This window comes from Ranitomeya variabilis, chromosome 2 (genome assembly GCF_051348905.1).
Source record: "Ranitomeya variabilis isolate aRanVar5 chromosome 2, aRanVar5.hap1, whole genome shotgun sequence".
NCBI classification, from domain to species: Eukaryota; Metazoa; Chordata; class Amphibia; order Anura; family Dendrobatidae; genus Ranitomeya; species Ranitomeya variabilis.
In genome coordinates this window covers 738,238,762-738,258,419 of record NC_135233.1, presented here as the reverse complement: position 1 = coordinate 738,258,419, position 19,658 = coordinate 738,238,762, and the positions used below count along the sequence as shown (strand labels likewise).

The 19,658-nt window shown below is 46.0% G+C and overlaps 1 protein-coding gene across 2 annotated transcripts in view; it reads left to right on the top strand.

Annotated features, from left to right (window-relative positions):
• The window catches only part of QRSL1 (glutaminyl-tRNA amidotransferase subunit QRSL1), a 146,748-nt gene that overhangs the window by 33,077 nt on the left and 94,013 nt on the right, over positions 1-19,658 (top strand). For both annotated transcript variants that reach the window (XM_077289629.1, XM_077289631.1), the window contains 2 exons: positions 17,860-17,958; positions 18,205-18,301. In XM_077289629.1, coding sequence (XP_077145744.1) covers positions 17,860-17,958; positions 18,205-18,301 — 196 coding nt within the window. The remainder of the gene's footprint in view (positions 1-17,859; positions 17,959-18,204; positions 18,302-19,658) is intronic.

The following is a 19,658-nucleotide window of genomic DNA, read 5'->3' as shown; positions in this document are numbered from 1 at the left end:
CTATAATTTTATAAAAACTATCAAAGTTAGGCTCTGAGGAAAACATGGTGTGCGGAGCTGTGATTGTTATTTTAAATCCACCGTTTTGGCGCCAATTGTTCATTAACTATTGATTAGCCAATCCAAGCCAAAAGGCTTAATCAGCCAAGTTGACTCCTCGATCAAGCCATCCATTTTGACTGCTGTGATTGTGGTGTCTTACACACTGTCACATTGATTTTTTTTTTTTTTCCAACTTTATTGTCATATCACTATGATTTACTGGTCAAAATTGATCAGCCAAGTGGACACCCGCCTCGATAGGTTGAGACTGGGTGATGATATGGCGGGGGAGACCTCGTCTCAGGTCCCGTCCCAACTAGCTTTATTCATGGAGGGTAGTGGCTGGTTAGACTTGTGGAGGATGTACCATCCTGGAGTAAAAAGTTATACCTGTCACTCATCTACCAGACGGTCTCTTTCTCGTCTAGACTATATATTCAGATCTGAAAGGTTGGCAACATGGGTAGACAGTGTTGAACACGGTAATAGGGGAATATCTGATCATAGTCCAGTCATTCTTACACTTAAATTTAGCCAATTGAATAGAGGTTTAGCTTGGAAATTAAATTCATTTTGGCTCAAATTGATTGACTCCAGTGATAGGACTGTCGATCAGTTGAAATGCTTTATTTATCGGTCGTCCATGACAGCACTACGGAGAGAGGGGATCCGCCCTTCAGGAACAGGAAACCTACAGATACATAAGGGCGGCACCTCTCCCACGCATCAGTTGGTTTCCTGTTCCTGGAGGACAGGATTCCCTGCAGATACGACTTCGTTCACCTATCAATACCCAGGCCGGCTGTCCGACCCAGGTAGCGAGGGGGTCTCCTACCTCGGGCAGTGCGGGTCCCTGGAAGCGCCACGGTGGGTCCGGGTAGGGCTCCACGACAGTGAGCGGTGCAGTGTGGAGCGACGTCCGGAGGAGGTCCATCCCCAGTGGTCAGCGAGGTGAGTATGTGTCCCCCCCCCGGGGTCCGCTCACCCCCCTGGGCCTCGGTCTTCCCCACTCTGATCCCCGTTGGTGCGGTGCGGTGCGGCGTCCTGTGTGCTCCTTTCGATTCGGGACCGGAGCTGGGGGTCGGACGCCGGCCTCTGCCGCGGTCACCGCTGGGCTGCGGCCGCGGAAGCGGCGGTAGTGTAGCGGGGGGCGGCTGGGTGGTCCGGCGGCACCGTTCCCCGGCTTCCGGGCGCGTTCCTGAGCGCTCTGCCCGAAACCGGAAGTGACGCGCAGGGGGCGGGGCCAGGACCGGAAGTCAAAAAACGGCCGTTTTTTTTCTAAAAACGCCGCTGTCCTGCATGCGGCGGGGGCGGGGGGGGGGGGCGTTTGGGTGCAGGGGGGGTGGAGCAGTGACCTGCAAGTCGGGGGGGGTGGATTTGGCCACACACCTGCACTGATTCCGGATCCGGGAAGGGCTATTTATAGCCAAACAGAATGCTGCAGCACTGCTTGTGAGCCCATCTGCAGCTATGGATGAGCCGGAAGCTGCCGTCGGTCTGCTGGAGCAGGAGCAGGACGGATCCTCGGAGAAGTCCCATGCGAACCCCCAGCTGAAGACCCGCGGACGCAGTAACCAGACCAGTCGCAGATCTAAACAGAAGGATCTGGACCGACCCCCCAGTAATCCGGTACCTACCGCTACTGCCTGGGTAAGAGATCTTCGTGAATGTACCCTGATGCAGTCTTTTCCTATGTTTATTTCCGTAGGGGAAAAAAAGCGCTGGTAAATCAAAAAACAAGGAGTGTGCGCTATGCGCTTGCCCTTTGCCAGACGCCTACCCTAAGAGACTTTGTCAGTCGTGTGTACGGCAGACGGCAGGAAATAAATTGATGGGAACACTGATAGCGGTAGCGCCAGATAAATTACATAGCCTTTTTCTCCGCTCCCATAGGTGGCGGAAGAGTCTCCTGATTTCACATCAAGCCTTAGGGAGATTATCAGGAAGGAGGTGAAGGATTCCCTGAAATCCCTGTCCCGGGGGGAGTCTTCCAAAAGAAGAAGGGAGCCTAGCGCCTCAGATTCGGATTCGTCCGCTGGCCCTAGTAGGGAGAATGAGTCAGACGCCTCTGTCTCCTCAGCGTCCTCTTCGGAAGAGGAGTCTAACCGGTTCTGTTTCCCATTGGACCAAATGGACAAACTTATTAAATCAGTTAGATCCACCATGGGTGTGGCTGATGAAAGGCCAGAACTCTCTACACAGGACCTAATGTTTGGCGGTCTAGACCCTAAAAAACGTAGGTCTTTTCCGCTCAATGACAAGGTCCAGAACCTCATCAAAAGGGAATGGAAAAAACCGGAGAAGAAAGGCTCTTTTCCACCTGCCTTTAAACGCAGATATCCCTTTGAGGACCCCATGGTGAATACATGGGATAAGGCGCCGAAATTGGACGCAGCGGTGTCTAAGGCGTCTAAAAAATCATCTATCCCCTTCGACGACATGGCTTCCCTAAAGGACCCTCTCGATAAGAAGGCTGACTCATTCCTTAAAGGGACATGGGAGATGTCGGCGGGTGCCCTGAGACCTGCTGTAGCCGCAACATGTGCAGCCAGATCGATGATGGTCTGGCTGGATCAGCTAGGGTCTAAGTTGGAAGGCGGTGTTTCCAGAGATTCTATGTTGAAATTCCTGCCAACAATTCAGAATGCCGCTGCCTTTCTCGCGGACGCATCTGCGGATTCGGCAAGAATGGCGGCTAGGGCGGCTGGACTATCAAACGCAGCACGCAGGGCCCTATGGCTGAAATGTTGGCCGGATGACCTTCAATCCAGATCCCGTCTGTGCTCTATCCCATGCGAAGGGGAATACCTGTTTGGTCCAGTCCTAGACGAACTGCTGGAGAAAGCTGGAGACGAGAAGAAAAAGTTTCCCAATCTACCAACTACCTCTTACAGGCGTCCCTTCGCAGGGAAGAGATTCTTTCGGAGGAGACCAGCCAGAGACCAGAGCAGATGGGATGAGAAAAAGAAGAAAGGTACTGGATTTATGTTTGGAGGTGGAGGACGTCAGGAGCCATCCCGTGAGGTCAAAAAACCACCCCAATGACTAGTCGCCCCGGTGGGAGGTAGACTATCTGCCTTCTACCCGGCCTGGTCCAAAATCTCCAGTAGTGATTGGATTTTGGGGTTAATAGCTACGGGTCTGCGGCTAGAGTTCTCTTCTCTCCCTCAGAACTTCTTCAGAATTACCCCACTCAGGTCCTCTCCAGCAGAACAGGCGGCCCTGGAAGCAGAAGTTCACGACCTGCTCAATAAGAATGTCCTGTCAGAGGTTCCGGAAGGAGAACAGGGTAGAGGATTCTACTCTCCTCTATTCCTAATAAGTAAACCTGATGGCTCCTTCAGAACAATTATTAACCTTAGGGCTCTTAATAATTTCCTGACCGTCCAATAATTTAAGATGGAAACTATTAACACCGCAATAAAGCTGCTGTTTAAAAACTGCTTTATGGTAGTATTGGATTTGAAGGACGCCTATTACCATATCCCTATTTATGCAGGTCACCAACGATACCTGAGGGTGGCGGTAAGGTTGGATGGGGTAATCAGACACTTCCAGTATAGGGCCCTCCCCTTTGGTATATCGGTCGCCCCTCGAGTGTTTACCAAAGTTATGGCGGAAGTTATGGCACACCTGCATGAGTCCAACATTCTAATAATCCCCTACCTGGACGATCTCCTTATCGTAGGTAAAACGGCGGATCACTGTCTGAAACAGTTACATAAAGTGATGTCTGCTCTGGAGCGTCTGGGGTGGATGCTAAATGTCAAAAAAATCACGCTTACAGCCCATGACGGTGCAGCGATTTTTAGGCCTGACCCTGGATTCCCAGGTTCAGGAATGCCGTTTGCCTCAAGAGAAAATTGATCGCCTGCACCTTCAGGTGCTGAATGCCTCTAAAAACCCCACCATGTCCCTTAGAAGAGCCATGTCTCTGTTGGGCTCTCTCTCGTCCTGTATTCCAGCGGTCCGATGGGCCCAGTATCATACGAGGATACTTCAGGGCGAGGTGCTGTTACAACAAAAAAGGTTGGGGGGATGTCTGGAGAGCCTGATGACCCTATCCCAAGACGCTATTATATCCCTCGGATGGTGGCTAGTCCAAGAGAACCTGTCCACAGGGGTCCCCTGGGAATATAATGTAACTCGTATAGTCACCTCGGACGCTAGCCCTTCTGGATGGGGGGCTCACATGGGGGATACATTGATCCAGGGGCTTTGGGATCGGGATCAGATAGAAATGTCTTCCAACATAAAGGAGTTAACGGCTGTGGAACAGGCAGTTAAATCACTCCTTGTCTATCTACAGGGCCACCACGTGCGGGTATTCTCGGACAATCGGGTCGCCGTGGCATACATAAATCACCAAGGCGGGACTCGTTCCAAATCCCTAATGTGCGTAGCAGATCGTCTATTCCATCTAGCAGAGCAACATCTTCTCTCATTGACGGCTCTTCACATAAGAGGGGCAGAAAACACTACAGCGGATTTCTTAAGCCGCAACACATTGAGGCAGGGGGAGTGGTCCCTGAACGACTCCATCTTCAACCTCATCGTGGAAAGATGGGGTCAACCAGAGGTAGACCTGTTTGCCACAAAAGAAAACAGGAAAGTGGCACAATTCTGCTCTCTCAACCCCAGAGAAAATCCTCTGTCAGTAGACGCCCTCCTCATAGACTGGAACTTCAGGCTAGCCTACGCCTTTCCTCCCCTGTCTCTACTTCCTCTGGTGGTGAGGAAAATCAGGAAGGACAAAGCCACAGTGATAATAATTGCCCCCTTCTGGCCCAGAAGGACGTGGTTTCCATGCCTGAGGGCTATGTCGATATCCGACCCATGGGTCTTGCCAGACATCCCGGATCTCCTGTCCCAGGGCCCAGTCTACTATCCTCGGGCGGTTGGCCTTCATCTGACGGCGTGGATTTTGAGCGGGCGCTGTTAAAGGATAGGGGGTTCTCTCCGGGCCTCATTAACACTCTGCTGAAGAGCAGAAAAATAATCACCACAAAGATTTATGTTAGGATCTGGAAGAGGTTCCTTCAAAACTCGGGGGTAATAGCTGGTCAGTCAATACCAATAGACCAGATTTTAGAATTCTTACAGAAAGGGTTAGATATGGGGTTATCCCCAAATACACTTAAAGTGCAGGTATCAGCCTTAGGGGCCCTCTTTGGCTGCAACATTGCTGAGAATCACTGGGTCAGCAGATTCATCAGAGCGACAAAACGGTCCAGGCCAATGGTGAAGAATAGGGTCATGCCATGGGACCTGAACCTAGTCCTCTCAGCCATGACAGAGGCCCCATTTGAGCCAATTGCATCAGCCTCTATTAAAAATTTATCACTTAAAGTAGCCTTCCTGGTGGCCCTAACATCGGCGCGTAGGATAGGCGACATCCAAGCATTATCGAGGGTTCCCCCTTACATGCAGCTTAGGGATGATAGAGTGATACTATCCCCTGATCCAGCATATCTTCCTAAAGTAGTGTCCAGGTTCCACAGAACACAGGAAATAGTTCTTCCATCCTTCTTCCCCAATCCTACTAACGATAAGGAAAGGAAGCTACACACTTTAGATGTAAAAAGATGTATCCTGGAATATCTGGCAGTAACTGATCCCTGGAAGATAGATAACGCCCTATTCGTGTCCTATCAGGGTAGTAGGAAGGGTCACAGGGCATCAAAATCTACTTTAGCTAGATGGATCAGGGAGGCTATCTCGCTGGCATACATCTCAAAGGGCAAGCCGGCGCCTGAAGGTCTGAAAGCGCATTCCACTAGAGCTATGGCGGCTTCGTGGGCGGAAAGATTGGAGGTGTCGATCGACCAAATTTGTAAGGCTGCTACTTGGTCTTCTCCACACACATTCTATAACCATTATAGATTGAACTTGGGTGCCTCTTCTGACCTTTCGTTTGGTGTAAGGGTGCTGCAAGCTGTAGTCCCTCCCTAGTTAGTTACTCTCTGTAATTCTCTCCGTAGTGCTGTCATGGACGACCGATAAAGTCTTAGTTACTCACCGGTTAACGGTGTTTTTCGGAGTCCATGACAGCACCTGTACATACCCTCCCGTCTTCTTAAGTTCTGGGTGTAACCTCTTCCTTTATTTATATAATTCACGGGTAGTGAATAGTTAGTTATTGTATCATTGTTTATTATGTATGCTATTAACCTTGGGGGTCCTCTTGTGCTCTGTAAACCAACTGATGCGTGGGAGAGGTGCCGCCCTTATGTATCTGTAGGTTTCCTGTTCCTGAAGGGCGGATCCCCTCTCTCCGTAGTGCTGTCATGGACTCCGAAAAACACCGTTAACCGGTGAGTAACTAAGACTTTCGTCCCACCTAGAACCCCGAGACCCTAACCTATTCTGGGATACTCTCAAGGCATGTCTAAGGGGATGTTGAAATCAAATATGTGATCCACAATAATCATGTGCTGATTAGACTCTAAAAAACAATCAGTGTCATACCTTGCTGCTAAGCAGCAATGAAACTGACAAAAGCGTGGGCGCCCCCTGAAGAAGTGTTGACGAAACGCGCGTCGGGGTTGGAGGGACCGGGACTCTTCACACATCTAATGTAAGCATTACTATTGTTATTCATTATGATTTATTGGTATTTAATTGCAGCTCATAGCAAGCATGGTTTGGTGTTTGAGGAAGGACATTAAGCTTCCATAGTTTTCTTCGGAGCAATTGCTGAAGAAAAGGAATGCATGTAGCCTCAGCCCCTGCTTGACTTTGTGATAGGCATGGTCTCGGTGTACCCGCATTAAGCTTCTTACAAGCGATAGACATTGTGCGGGTTTTTCACCTATGATATCACAATCACCTTGCTGCGTCCTTAATTTAATAACTTGCACATGTGGATGTTAGTTAAGAGTAACCTTGTGAGTCCCTCACAATCTGAGATAGTCCAGTTTATTAGTCAAATTGTTTTTGTTTGTGTGTTTTTATATGGGATTTAATAAAAATTATTGTTATACTCTTTATTTGGTGTGCTTTTGTCAGTTTCATTGCTGCTTAGCAGCAAGGTATGACACTGATTGTTTTTTAATGTCTAAGGGGATGCCTATCTTCTACAATCTATATATATAATTGTCTAAGGGTTTTTCCGTCTGTCTGTCTGTCTGTCTGTCCTGGAAATCCCGCGTCTCTGATTGGTCGAGGCCTGGCGTCCTCGACCAATCAGCGACGGGCACAGTATCGACGTAGATGTCATAATGGTTGCCATGGCGACGATGATGTCATAAAGGTTGCCTCGACCAATCAGCGACAGGCAGTCTGCCGCGAATTCTGGAATCCTCATTGTCCATATACTACGGGGACATGCATATTCTAGAATACCCGATGCGTTAGAATCGGGCCACAATCTAGTATCTTATATAAAAAGGGTGACCTCAAGGGAGGATGACGAGATGGAGCAGCGATTAAAAGAGTCAGAGTCTGCTTATGTGGCTGACCCGACTAATGGTAATAGACTAGAGTGGCTAACTTCCCAGAGGCTATATGTTCAACACGTAGACACTAAATCTAAACGTAAATTATTTTTTACTCGCCAATCCTATTTTGAGCTGGGGAATCAGGCTAGCAAATTTTTTGCCTTTTTGGTACGCCAAAATAACGTATCCAACACTATGTTACAAATATGAACATCAGACGGATCATTAGTGTCCTCAACTGAGGGGATACTTGGCTGTTTCCACGATTACTATAAGTCGTTTTATACCTCTAAATGTGACTTTGATACTCGGGAAAACCTAGATTATTTATCGGATGTAACGTTCCCTGTACTGACCTCAGCTCAGCGAGCCTTTATGGATGCGGAGATTACATTGGAGGAAATTGAACAAGCTTTTACGGATATGGCCTCTGGGAAGGCCCCTGGTCCAGACGGATTTCCCATTGAACTATATAGGAAGTATCGTGGCACACTGGCACCAATCTTGTTGAGAGTGTTCCGGGGGATGCGGGAGAAGGGCTCTATGCCTGACACGTTTTATGAGGTAAATATTATTGTGCTCAGAAAGGAGGGGAAGGACCCATTGGAATGTGGATCTTACCGGCCTATATCATTGGTAAATGTAGACTATAAAATTTTTACTAAAATCCTAGCTACAAGACTGAACTCGATTATATTAGACCTCATACATCCAGACCAAACGGGTTTTATGCCGGGCAAAAATACCTCCATCAACATCAGACGGGTCCAGTCAGTAGTCCAATATAGCTTATTGGTACCAGATAATTCCTGGGCACTGGCATCGCTGGATGCGGCCAAAGCTTTTGACTCTCTGGAATGGCCTTTTCTGTCAGCATGCTTGAAAAAATATGGTTTTGGTGATGGTTTTTTGAAATGGGTGGGACTTTTATACGTGAAGCCCAGGGCCCGAATCATTGTTAATGGCTCTGTCTCTAAACCTTTTTCACTATATAGGGGGACCCGCCAGGGGTGCCCTCTCTCCCCGGCCCTCTTTGCCCTAGCAATAGAGGCTTTGGCGATACGTATAAGGTCCTCTACTGACATTAACCCCTTCACCCCCGGAGCTTTTTCCGTTTTTCCATTTTCGTTTTTCGCTACCCTCCTTCCCAGAGCCATAACTTTTTTATTTTTCCGTCAATTTGGCCATGTAAGGGCTTATTTTTTGCGGGACGAGTTGTACTTTTGAACGACATCATTGGTTTTAGCATGTCGTGTACTAGAAAACGGGAAAAAAATTCCAAGTGCAGTGAAATTGCAAAAAAAGTGCAATCCCACACTTGTTTTTTGCTTGCCTATTTTGCTAGGTTCACTAAATGCTAAAACTGACCTGCCATTATGATTCTCCAGGTCACTACGAGTTTATAGACACCTAACATGACTAGGTTATTTTTCACCTAAGTGGTGAAAAAAAATTCCAAACTTTGCAAAAAACAAAACAAAACAAAATTGCGCCATTTTCCGATACTCGTAGCGTCTCCATTTTTCGTGATCTGGGGTCAGGTGAGGGCTTATTTTTTGCGTGCCGAGCTGGCGTTTTTAATGATAGCATTTTGGTGTAGATACGTTCTTTTGATCGCCCGTTATTGCATTTTAATGCAATGTCGTGGCGACCAAAAAAACGTAAATCTGGCGTTTCGAATTTTTTTCTCATTACGCCATTTAGCGATCAGGTTAATGCTTTTTTTTTATTGATAGATCGGGCGATTCTGAACGCGGCGATACCAAATATGTGTAGGTTGGGGTTTTTTTTTATTGATTTATTTTGATTGGGGCGAAAGGGGGGTGATTTAAACTTTTATATTTTTTTTTATTTTTTTCACATTTTTAAAAACTTTTTTTTTTTACTTTTGCCATGCTTCTATAGCCTCCATGGGAGGCTAGAAGCAGGCACAGCCCGATCGGCTCTGCTATGCAGCACCGATCATAAGATCGCTGCTACACAGCAGAAATGCCGGTGTGCTGTGAGCGCCGACCACAGGGTGGCGCTCACAGCCACCGGCGATCAGTAACCATAGAGGTCTCAAGGACCTCTATGGTTACAATGGAGGAGCATCGCAGACCCCCGATCATGTGACGGGGGTCGGCGATGCGCTCATATCCGGCCGCACGGCCGGATGCGGTAGTTAAATGCCGCTGTCTGCGTTTGACAGCGGCATTTAACTAGTTAATAGCGGCGGGTGATCGCGATTTCACCCGCCGCTATTGCGCGCACATGTCAGCTGTAAAAAACAGCTGACATGTCGCGACTTTGATGTGCGCTCACCGCCGGAGCGCACATCAAAGCGGGGGTCCCGACATGTGACGTACTATACCGTCACATGTCGGGAAGGGGTTAAGGGTATAAATATAGCTGGCCGTGTGGATACCATCGGTCTTTACGCTGATGATATGGTGATATTTATGGATAGGGCAGAGGAAACGCTAACACGTGTAATAGCTACTATAGACAGATTTAGTAGGCACTCGGGCCTCTACATAAACTGGGATAAATCCGCGTTGATGCCTCTCTCTCATGCTCCGATGCCCGGCCTTGAGGCCCTTTTCTCCCTTTCTGTTGTACACAGCTTTAAATACTTGGGCATACATATCTCTCGAAATAGTAGATCCGACCTACAACTTAATATATTCCCATTGCTAGAAATAGTTAAATCTAAATTTGCAGCGTGGAGTAAACTTCCATTGTCTGTGGCCGGCCAGGTCAATTTAATTAAAATGATATTGCTCCCCAAGCTTAGTTATTGTCTTCAACACAGTGCTGTGCTAATCCCTAAATCCTTTTTTGCAAGTTTAAATTCTCAAATCACAGTTTTCATCTGGGGGAAATCTAGGTCCAAACTTAAGCTATCTACGCTGCAGAGACCAAAACAGGGGGGTGGGGTGGCGCTACCAGATTTCTATCTATATTTCTTGGCAGGTCAGGCTGGAGCCCTCAATAAATGGATGCCCGATAACTGCCTTCCTAACTCTGAAAGTCATTTGCTTCATGCGGCGCAAATTGAATGGCCATTACATTTTTTAGAACTGGAGAAAATTAGTATCCCTCGTATGATACCCTTACTACGTCTGGCGCGGTCGGTTTGGAGGCAAGTTAATTAAACGGTTGGATTTATAGATATTATTGCGGAGATGCCCCTGTGGAACAATGGATATTTCCCAACTTTATTGAACCACCCGTCCGCTGGTTTTTGGACTGGGCATGATGTCTCATCAATGGGAGATCTGTATGATGGGGGGACTTTTGTGTCTTTTGAGCAATTGCAAACCAAGCACGATATACCGAGATCCCAATTTTTCCGATATTTACAGCTCAGGTCAGCCATTCAGTCATATATGAGACAGGCAGGCGCAGGTCGAGTTATATCCTCTCTACCCTTGATAGGAATTCTTAAGTCGCAGGGCCCACAAGGTCTCATCTCCTCTCTATACACCTATATGCTGTCCTCGGGAGCAACACTCACTATTGAATCTGTTAAGGGGAAATGGGGGGGACTTCTTGCTAATATGCAAGAGGAGGAATGGGACGACATTCTTGAATCCCCAATTAAAGTATCCCCTTCGGTTAACAACAGGATGACTCAGTTGTATATATTACACCAGTCGTATCTAACTCCGAAACGGCTTCTTAACCCCTTAGTGACAGAGCCAATTTGGTACTTAATGACCGAGCCAATTTTTACAATTCTGACCACTGTCACTTTATGAGGTTATAACTCTGAAACGCTTTAACGGATCCTGCTGATTCTGAGATTGTTTTTTCGTGACATGTTGTACTTCATGCTAGTGGTAACATTTCTTCGATATTACTTGCGATTATTTATGAAAAAAATGGAAATATGGTGAAAATTTTTAAAATTTTGCAATTTTCAAATTTTGTATTTTTATGCCCTTAAATCAGAGAGATATGTCACACAAAATAGTTAATAAATAACATTTCCGACATGTCTACTTTACATCAGCACAATTTTGGAAACAAAATTTTTTTTTGTTAGGGAGTTATAAGGGTTAAAATTTGACCAGCAATTTCTCATTTTTACAACACCATTTTTTTTTAGGGACCACATCACATTTGAAGTCATTTTGAGGTGTCTATATGATAGAAAATAACCAAGTGTGACACCATTCTAAAAACTGCACCCCTCAAGGTGCTCAAAACCACATGCAAGAAGTTTATTAATCCTTTACGTGCTTCACAGGAACTCAAACAATGTGGAAGGAAAAAATGAACATTTAACTTTTTTTGCAAACACTTTAATTCAGAACCATATTTTTTTTATTTTCACAAGTGTAAAAACAGAAATTTAACCATACATTTTGTTGTGCAATTTCTCCTGAATACGCTGATACCCCATATGTGGGGGTAAACCACTGTTTGGGCGCACCGCAGAGCTTGGAATAGAAGGAGAGCCGTTTGACTTTTTCAATGTAGAATTGGCTGGAATTGAGATCGGACGCCATGTCGCGTTTGGAGAGCCACTGATGTGCCTAAACAGTTTAAACCCCCCACAAATGACACCATTTTGGAAACTAGACCCCTTAAGGAACTTATCTAGATGTGTGGTGAGCACTTTAAACCCCCAGGTGCTTCCCGGAAGTTTATAACGTAGAGCCGTGAAAATAAAAAAGTCGCATTTTTTCTACAAAAATGATCTTTTTGCCCCCAAATTTTTATTTTCACAAGGGTAACAGGAGAAATTATACAACAAATGTTGTTGTGCAACCTCTCCTGAGTACGTCGATACCCCATATGTGGGGGTAAACCACTGTTTGGGCGCACTGCAGAGCTTGGAAGAGAAGGAGTGCCGTTTTACTTTTTCAATGTAGAATTGGCTGGAATTGAGATCGGATGCCATGTCGCGTTTGGAGAGCCCCTGATGTGCCTAAACAGTGGAAACCCCCCACAAATGACACCATTTTGGAAACTAGACCCCTTAAGGAACTTATCTAGATGTGTGGTGAGCACTTTAAACCCCCAGGTGCTTCACGGAAGTTTATAACGTAGAGCCGTGAAAATAAAAAATCCTTTTTTTTCACTCAAAAATGTTTTTTTAGCCTGCAATTTTTTATTTTATCAAGGTAACAGGAGACATTGGACCACAAAATCTGTTGACCAGTTTGTCCTGAGTACGCTGATACCCCATATGTGGGGGGAGGGCACTGTTTGGGCACCCATCAGGGCTCGGAAGGGAAGGAGCGCCGCTTGGAATGCAGACTTTGATGGGATGGTCTGCAGGTGTCATGTTGCATTTGCAGAGATCCTGATGTACCTAAACAGTAGAAACCCCCCACAAGTGATTCCATTTTGGAAACTAGACCCCCCCAAAGAGCTTATCTGATGTGTGGTGAGCACTAGGAACCCCCAACTGCTTCACAGAAGTTTATAATGTAGAGCCATGAAAATAAAAAAAATCATATTTTTTCCACAAAAATGATCTTTTCACCCCCAAATTTTTACTTTCACAAGGGTAACAGGAGAAATTGGACCCCAAAATTTATTGTGCAATTTATGCTGAGTAGGCTGATACCCCATATGTGGGGGATAAACCACTGTTTGGGCGCATGGCAGAGCTTGGAAGGGAAGGAGCGCCGTTTTGGAATGCAGACTTTGATAGAATGGTCTACAGGCATTATGTTGCGTTTGCAGAGCCCCCGATGTACCTAAACAGTAGAAACCCCCCACAAGTGACCTCATTTTGGAAACTAGACCCCCCAAGGAACTTATCTAGATGTGTTGTGAGAACTTTGAATGCCCAAGTGCTTCACAGAAGTTTATAATGCAGAGTCGTGAAAATAAAAAAAAAAAATTTTCCACAAAAAAAGATTTTTTAGCCCCCAAGTTTTTATTTTCACAAGGGTATCAGGAGAAATTGGACACCAAAAGTTGTTGTCCAATTTATGCCGAGTACACTGATAACCCATATGTGGGGGTAAACCACTGTTTGGGCGCACGGCAGATAACAGAAGGTAGGAAGCACCATTTTACTTTTTGAGCACAAAATTGGCTGTGGCGTTTAGAGACCCCCTGATGTACCTAAACAGTGGAAACCCCCCAATTCTAACTCCAACCCTAACCCCAACACACCCCTAACCCTAATCCCAACCCGATCCATAATCCTAATCACAACCCTAACCCCCAAAACACCCCTAACCCTAATCCCAAAGCTAACCATAACCCTAATCAAAACCCTAAACCCAACACCCCCCTAATCCTAATCTCAACCCTAACCTCAAAACCTAACCCTAATCCCAATACACCCCTATCCTTAATCCCAACCCTAGCCTTAACCCTAATCCCAAACCTAACCCTAATCCCAAATGTAACCCTAATGCCAACCCTAATCCAAATCCTAATCCCAACTCTAACCCTAACTTTAGCCCCAACCCTAGCCCTAACCCTAACTTTAGCCCAAACCCTAACTTTAGCCCTAAACCTAGCCCCAAACCTAGCCCTAACCCTAGCTCTAACCCTAATCCTAGCTCTAACCCAAGCCCTAACCCTAAGGCTATGTGCACATGTTGCGGATTTTGCTGCGGATCCGCAGTGTTTCCGCAGCTGTGGGTCCGCAGCAGTTTCCCATGAGTTTACAGTACAATGTAAACCTATGGGAAACATAAAACGCTGTGCCCATGCTGCGGAAAAAAACACATGGAAACGCAGCGGTTTACATTCCGCAGCATGTCAATTCTTTCTGCTGATTCTGCAGCGGTTTTACACCTGCTCCATAATAGAAAACCGCAGGTGTAAAACCGCAGTGGAATCCGCACAAAAACCGCGGTACATCCGCGATAAATCCGCAGGAAAAACGCAGCGTTTTGGTCCTGCGGATTTATCAAATCCGCTGCGGAAAAATCTGCAGAGAACCATTCTATGTGTGCACATATCCTAACCCTACCCCTAACCCTACCCCTAACCCTAACCCTATTTGGAAAATAGAAATTCATACATTTTTTTTATTTTATTATTTTTTTCTTACTAAGGGGGTGATAAGGGGGTGGGTTATTTAGTATTTTTTTTATTTTGATCACTGTGATAGGATCTCACAGTGACCAAAATAAAAAAGAGGAAGAATTTTCTTCTGCCGGCCGGCAGATCATGGCGGGCGCACTGCGCATGCGCCCCGCCATTTTCTTACCGGAGCAAGAAGCCGGCGGCCAGTAGAAGAAGCAGGAGGATCCAGGGACACCGGTAAGTATGACAGGGTCCCCGAATCCCCCTATTTCTCTGTCCTCTGATGTGCGATCACATCAGAGGACAGAGAATGACATCGCTTTTTTTTTTTTTTTTTGCGGTCGCCGGTAAACAGTTAATTACCGGCGATCGCAAAACAGGGGTCGGTAAAAACCGACCCCGATCATGTTCTTTGGGGTCTCGGCTACCCCCGGCAGCCGAGACCCCAAAGAACATCCGGGTGCCGGGCGGCGGGCGCACTGCGCATGCGCCCGCCATTATTTCCCCGGAAAAAGATGGCGGCGCCCATCGGGAGCCACGAGGAGCACCGGGGGAGGTAGGTGAGTATTGGGGGGGCTATCGGGGACCACATTTCTCTGTCCTCCGATGTGCGATCACATCGGAGGACAGAGAAATTAAATGGCAAATCGCGTTTTGTTTTTTGTTGCGACCGCCGGTAAACGGTTAATTACCGGCGATCGCAACTCGGGGGTCAGTAAAAAAACCCCGAATCATGTTCTCTGGGGTCTCGGCTACCCCTGGCAACCGAGACCCCAGAGAAAATTCGACTCTGGGGGACGCTATTCACTTTTTCCACAGCGCCGTTAATTAACGGCGCTGTGGTTTAAGTACCCTTAGCGGCCGCCGTTAAAAGGCGTATCGGCGGTCGTTAAGGGGTTAAAATGGGTCGGCTTTAAACGTCAGAATGTGTGCGTTGCCATTCACCAGATGCAGATTTCATCCACATGATATGGAGTTGTCCTGTCACTCTTCAATATTGGAAGGAGGTGACATCGCTATTAGCATCTTTGTTGTAAATTCCAGTCCCCCATGAACCACTAATTTGTTTATTTGGAATATGGGAGGAGGAGGCTTGGGATCATTATACTGACATTTTCTTACGTGAGACGCTCTTTATGGCACGGAAGGTACTGGCATTGCGGTGGATGGGGAGGTCAAAACCATCTATAAGAACTTGGATTGACCTGATTAACTCGATAATCCCATATGAACGCACGTTATATCAAAATAGAGGCTGCCCGGGCAAATTTGAAAAAATTTGGGGTAGATGGAATTCTTCCCATCTTACTCTGTAGACCTGTCATGGATGGGAGATATCACACAAGGGGACAGACATGAGGCAATGCGGCGTATTAGTGGTTAGAGTAGATATAGTTGTACTTTAAGGCTACTTTCACACTAGCGTTAACTGCATTACGTCTCAAAACGTCTTTTTTCAGAAAAAACGCATCCAGCAAAAGTTTTTGCTGGATGCGTTTTTTCCCCATAGACTTGTATTGGCGACGTATTGCGACGGATTGGCCTACGTCGTGTCCGTTTTACGACGGATGCGTCGAAATTTGGCCACACGTCGTCGGCAAAAAACGTTGCTTGTAACGTTTTTTGTCTCCGCCTAAAAAACGTGTCGCGACGCTTCCTGCGGCATACGTCGTTGGCTACAATGGAAGCCTATGAGCGACGGATGCGTCGGGACACGTCGTACGACGCAATGCAGCGCTGCAATACGTTTTTTTACACTGAGCATGCTCAGAAGCTGGATTTTGTTGCCAATTGGCCAGACACCCCCAAATCTATATAAACCTGGCCTGGGCCTTCAACCCCACATATGCCAGCAAGACCCAGAGAGAAGACTGCCAGCCACAAGACCCCAGCCAGCCACGTATTTAAGTGCCACGTATATAAGTGCCACGTATATAAGTGCCACGTATATAAGTGCCACGTATATAAGTGCCACGTATTTAAGTGCCACGTATTTAAGTGCCACGTATTTAAGTGCCACGTACTATAAATACTATAACTACGTGGTTATACGTGGCACTTATATACGTGGCACTTATATACATGGCACTGAAATACGTGGCACTTATATACGTGGCACTTATATACGTGGCACTGAAATACGTGGCACTGAAATACGTGGCACTTATATACGTGGCACTTATATACGTGGCACTTATATATGTGGCACTTATATACGTGGCACTTATATACGTGGCACTGAAATACGTGGCACTATGACTGTCAGAAAATGTTCATTAAACGGTTAGGGGTAGGGTTAGGGTTTGGATCCCTTTATCATCATCCGTAGTTCATTAATCGGATGTATCCAGAGTCGCCTCCATCTCCGTTGCTGCAGAAGCATCCTCCGTTTTTCCGCTGCCGCCTCCTTCTCCCGCACTATGATATCCAGGCGATTCGTCTCAAAGATAATGTCGGTAACCAAACTAGCAATGCTCACAAGAACACCTTCCATCGCTGCCACAAAACTAAAACCCTCAAAGATGGGCTGTAAAAACAGTAACTATATAGTTTTCCATATTTTCCAGTAGCCAATCAAATTTGGGAGCCTCCCATTTTAAAAACGGATCAGTCGTAAAAACGGATGCAACGGATGGTAAAAACGGATGCAACGTATGCAACGCATCCAGTATTTTCGACGGAAACGTTTAACGGATTTGCGACGGATCCGTCGAAATGCTGTATGCGTTGCATACGTTTTTCACTTTTTTGACGCATCCGTTTTTTCGGCAAAAAAACGGATTTGCGACGTAATGCAGTTAACGCTAGTGTGAAAGTAGCCTAAGAGTTCTGGTTTTCTCTATGCTTTATTTACTTAAATGACTCATATGTTACTTTTGGAAAACAAATATAATAATAATCACAAGATAGCATTGGCTATAGACGAAAATTGCATTTTATTATAGGTTTAATAATGCACAGTTTATATGTACTACATACTATGCTTGATAACCTTGGATGCAAATATGTACAGTATGTAACAGTTTATTTTGTCGTTATTAAACGAATTTAAAAAAAAAAAAAAAGATCAGCCAATCTCAGTGATCACCAACTCGGTAGGGCGGTACAGCCCCTTGGACGCCGTGCAGGGATGCCCTGTGTCAGATACAGCAGCCATCTTAACTCTGTCACCGCGCGATGCAGATTGGTGACTGGAAATAGCAGCGGCATTCATGTACTGCGCTTAGCGGGAATGCACTTCCCCGCAGCACCGTACATATACGGCCTATGAATACGGTAATATTATCAAATTTATGACAACCGGTGTCCTGGAGTGTACTGTACTGGTTTAATGTACTTTTGTTTGGGAATCTCAGTCTGGTGTTTTTTTTTCTTTCCCGTTACCTTGCAGGTCAGCCCCTTGGGGTTCTAGATGGAATTCCTATTGCAATTAAAGACAACTTTAGCACCAAAAATATACAGACAACATGCGCATCAAAAATGCTAAAAGGTGAGTCTAAATGTTTAAAAAGTATATGTGTAAGACTGTGCTCAAATAAAACTGGGAAAAGCGATTCCAGAAGTTTTACTGTTCACAATAGCGCAAATGCTCTGTTCTCACCACCAAAACACTGGAATTGTCAATGGAACCTCAACGGGCCATCAGAACAGAAGCCACTGCACAAATGCGATCAGAGCCTAAGATAATTGTGCAGATATCACTGGCATTAAAGTTACTGTTTTGTTTTTCCCTCAGGGTACATTCCCCCCTATAATGCTACAGTTGTCCAGCGACTTCTCGATCACGGAGCAGTGCTTATGGGGAAAACAAATCTGGATGAATTCGGTATGGGGTGAGTAATTAGCTCATAACATGACTGTCCATTTCACACATGGATTATCACTTTTATGCTCTTTTTCACAGAATATAATTATGCAGGTAATTTTATTGTATTAATGAAGAAACAAAAAAAAAATTAAAATCTCTTATCCCAGAAAACTGTGAACATCAGGAGAGACTTGTCAATCAACTGAACTGGTGGGGTGGCACCAGACTAGTCTTCTCTCTCCCTATAGTCCCAGGCCGTGCTCTCTCAGCTATGTTTTCAGGGAAACGCTAAAGCATTTCAGAGAAAAATATACCTGGTAAGGCCTAGAGTTGACGAATATGTTCGGAAACGTTTGCCATATTCGTGCTATGTTTCTACCCTATTCGTGCCGAATTTGTTTGACGATCAGTTCTGAACATATTCGCTCAACTCTAGTCCCTTTGACTCCACTGTTGTTTGGCTGTGTTCGCCGATTATTGCAAATTAAAAATATTTGCCGTCAATCGTAATCAGAACCGAATTTTGCAAACTTTGTTCAACTCTACTAAGGCCCCCTTTCATTTATCAACTTCCCAAAATTGGACATACTGGTGCATGATGTTTTGCAATGTGTTACTGCAAGTGGACATACCAGAGACAGCAAAACATAGGATCCTGTGGGAAACAGGAGGAATCCCTGAGAGACCAAAAGTTGCAATGCAACTCCTAATATAATCGCTGTTCTAAACCACTAGATGGAGGCCCAATGCTATCGCATCAGGAGGGCGGTAATGTCACAAAGGGGGCAGGCTTTGCAGCTTTGAGAATCTCTCCCCCATATGCTCACACACCTATCCACTCTCTCTTTCCCCATGTGCTGACTTCTCCCGTCTGTGCTCTCTTCTTTGACCTGTCTACCCCATGTCCTATCTCCCATGTCTGTTGTCTTTCTCCTTCCTGTGCTGTATTCTCCCCTCATGTGCTGTCCTGTTTGAGCTGCCTCCCCCCTATCTTCCGTCTCTCACCCCTGAGCGCTTTCTCTCTCCCCCATCTGCTGTCTCCTCTCATGTCATTTCTTCTTTGACCTGTGTACCCCATGTGCTCTCCCCCTTGTGTACTCTCTCTCCACCACTGTGCTGTCTTCTTCCCTCATGTGTTCTCTCATTTACGCTGTCTCCCCCCTGTGTGTCCTCTTTCCTATGTGCACACACCCCTCCCCCTGTGTACAGCTCCTGAGCAGGGGAGGAAGCAAAAGACAATACTGACATTACAGCAGGAGATCGCAGAGGATACATTTTGTGAGGTAAAATATAGTTTAAAAACAGTCAGCAAAATATTGTACCTGACAAAATGTATCCTCTGTGATCTCCTGCTATAATATCAGTATTGTCTTTTGCTTCCT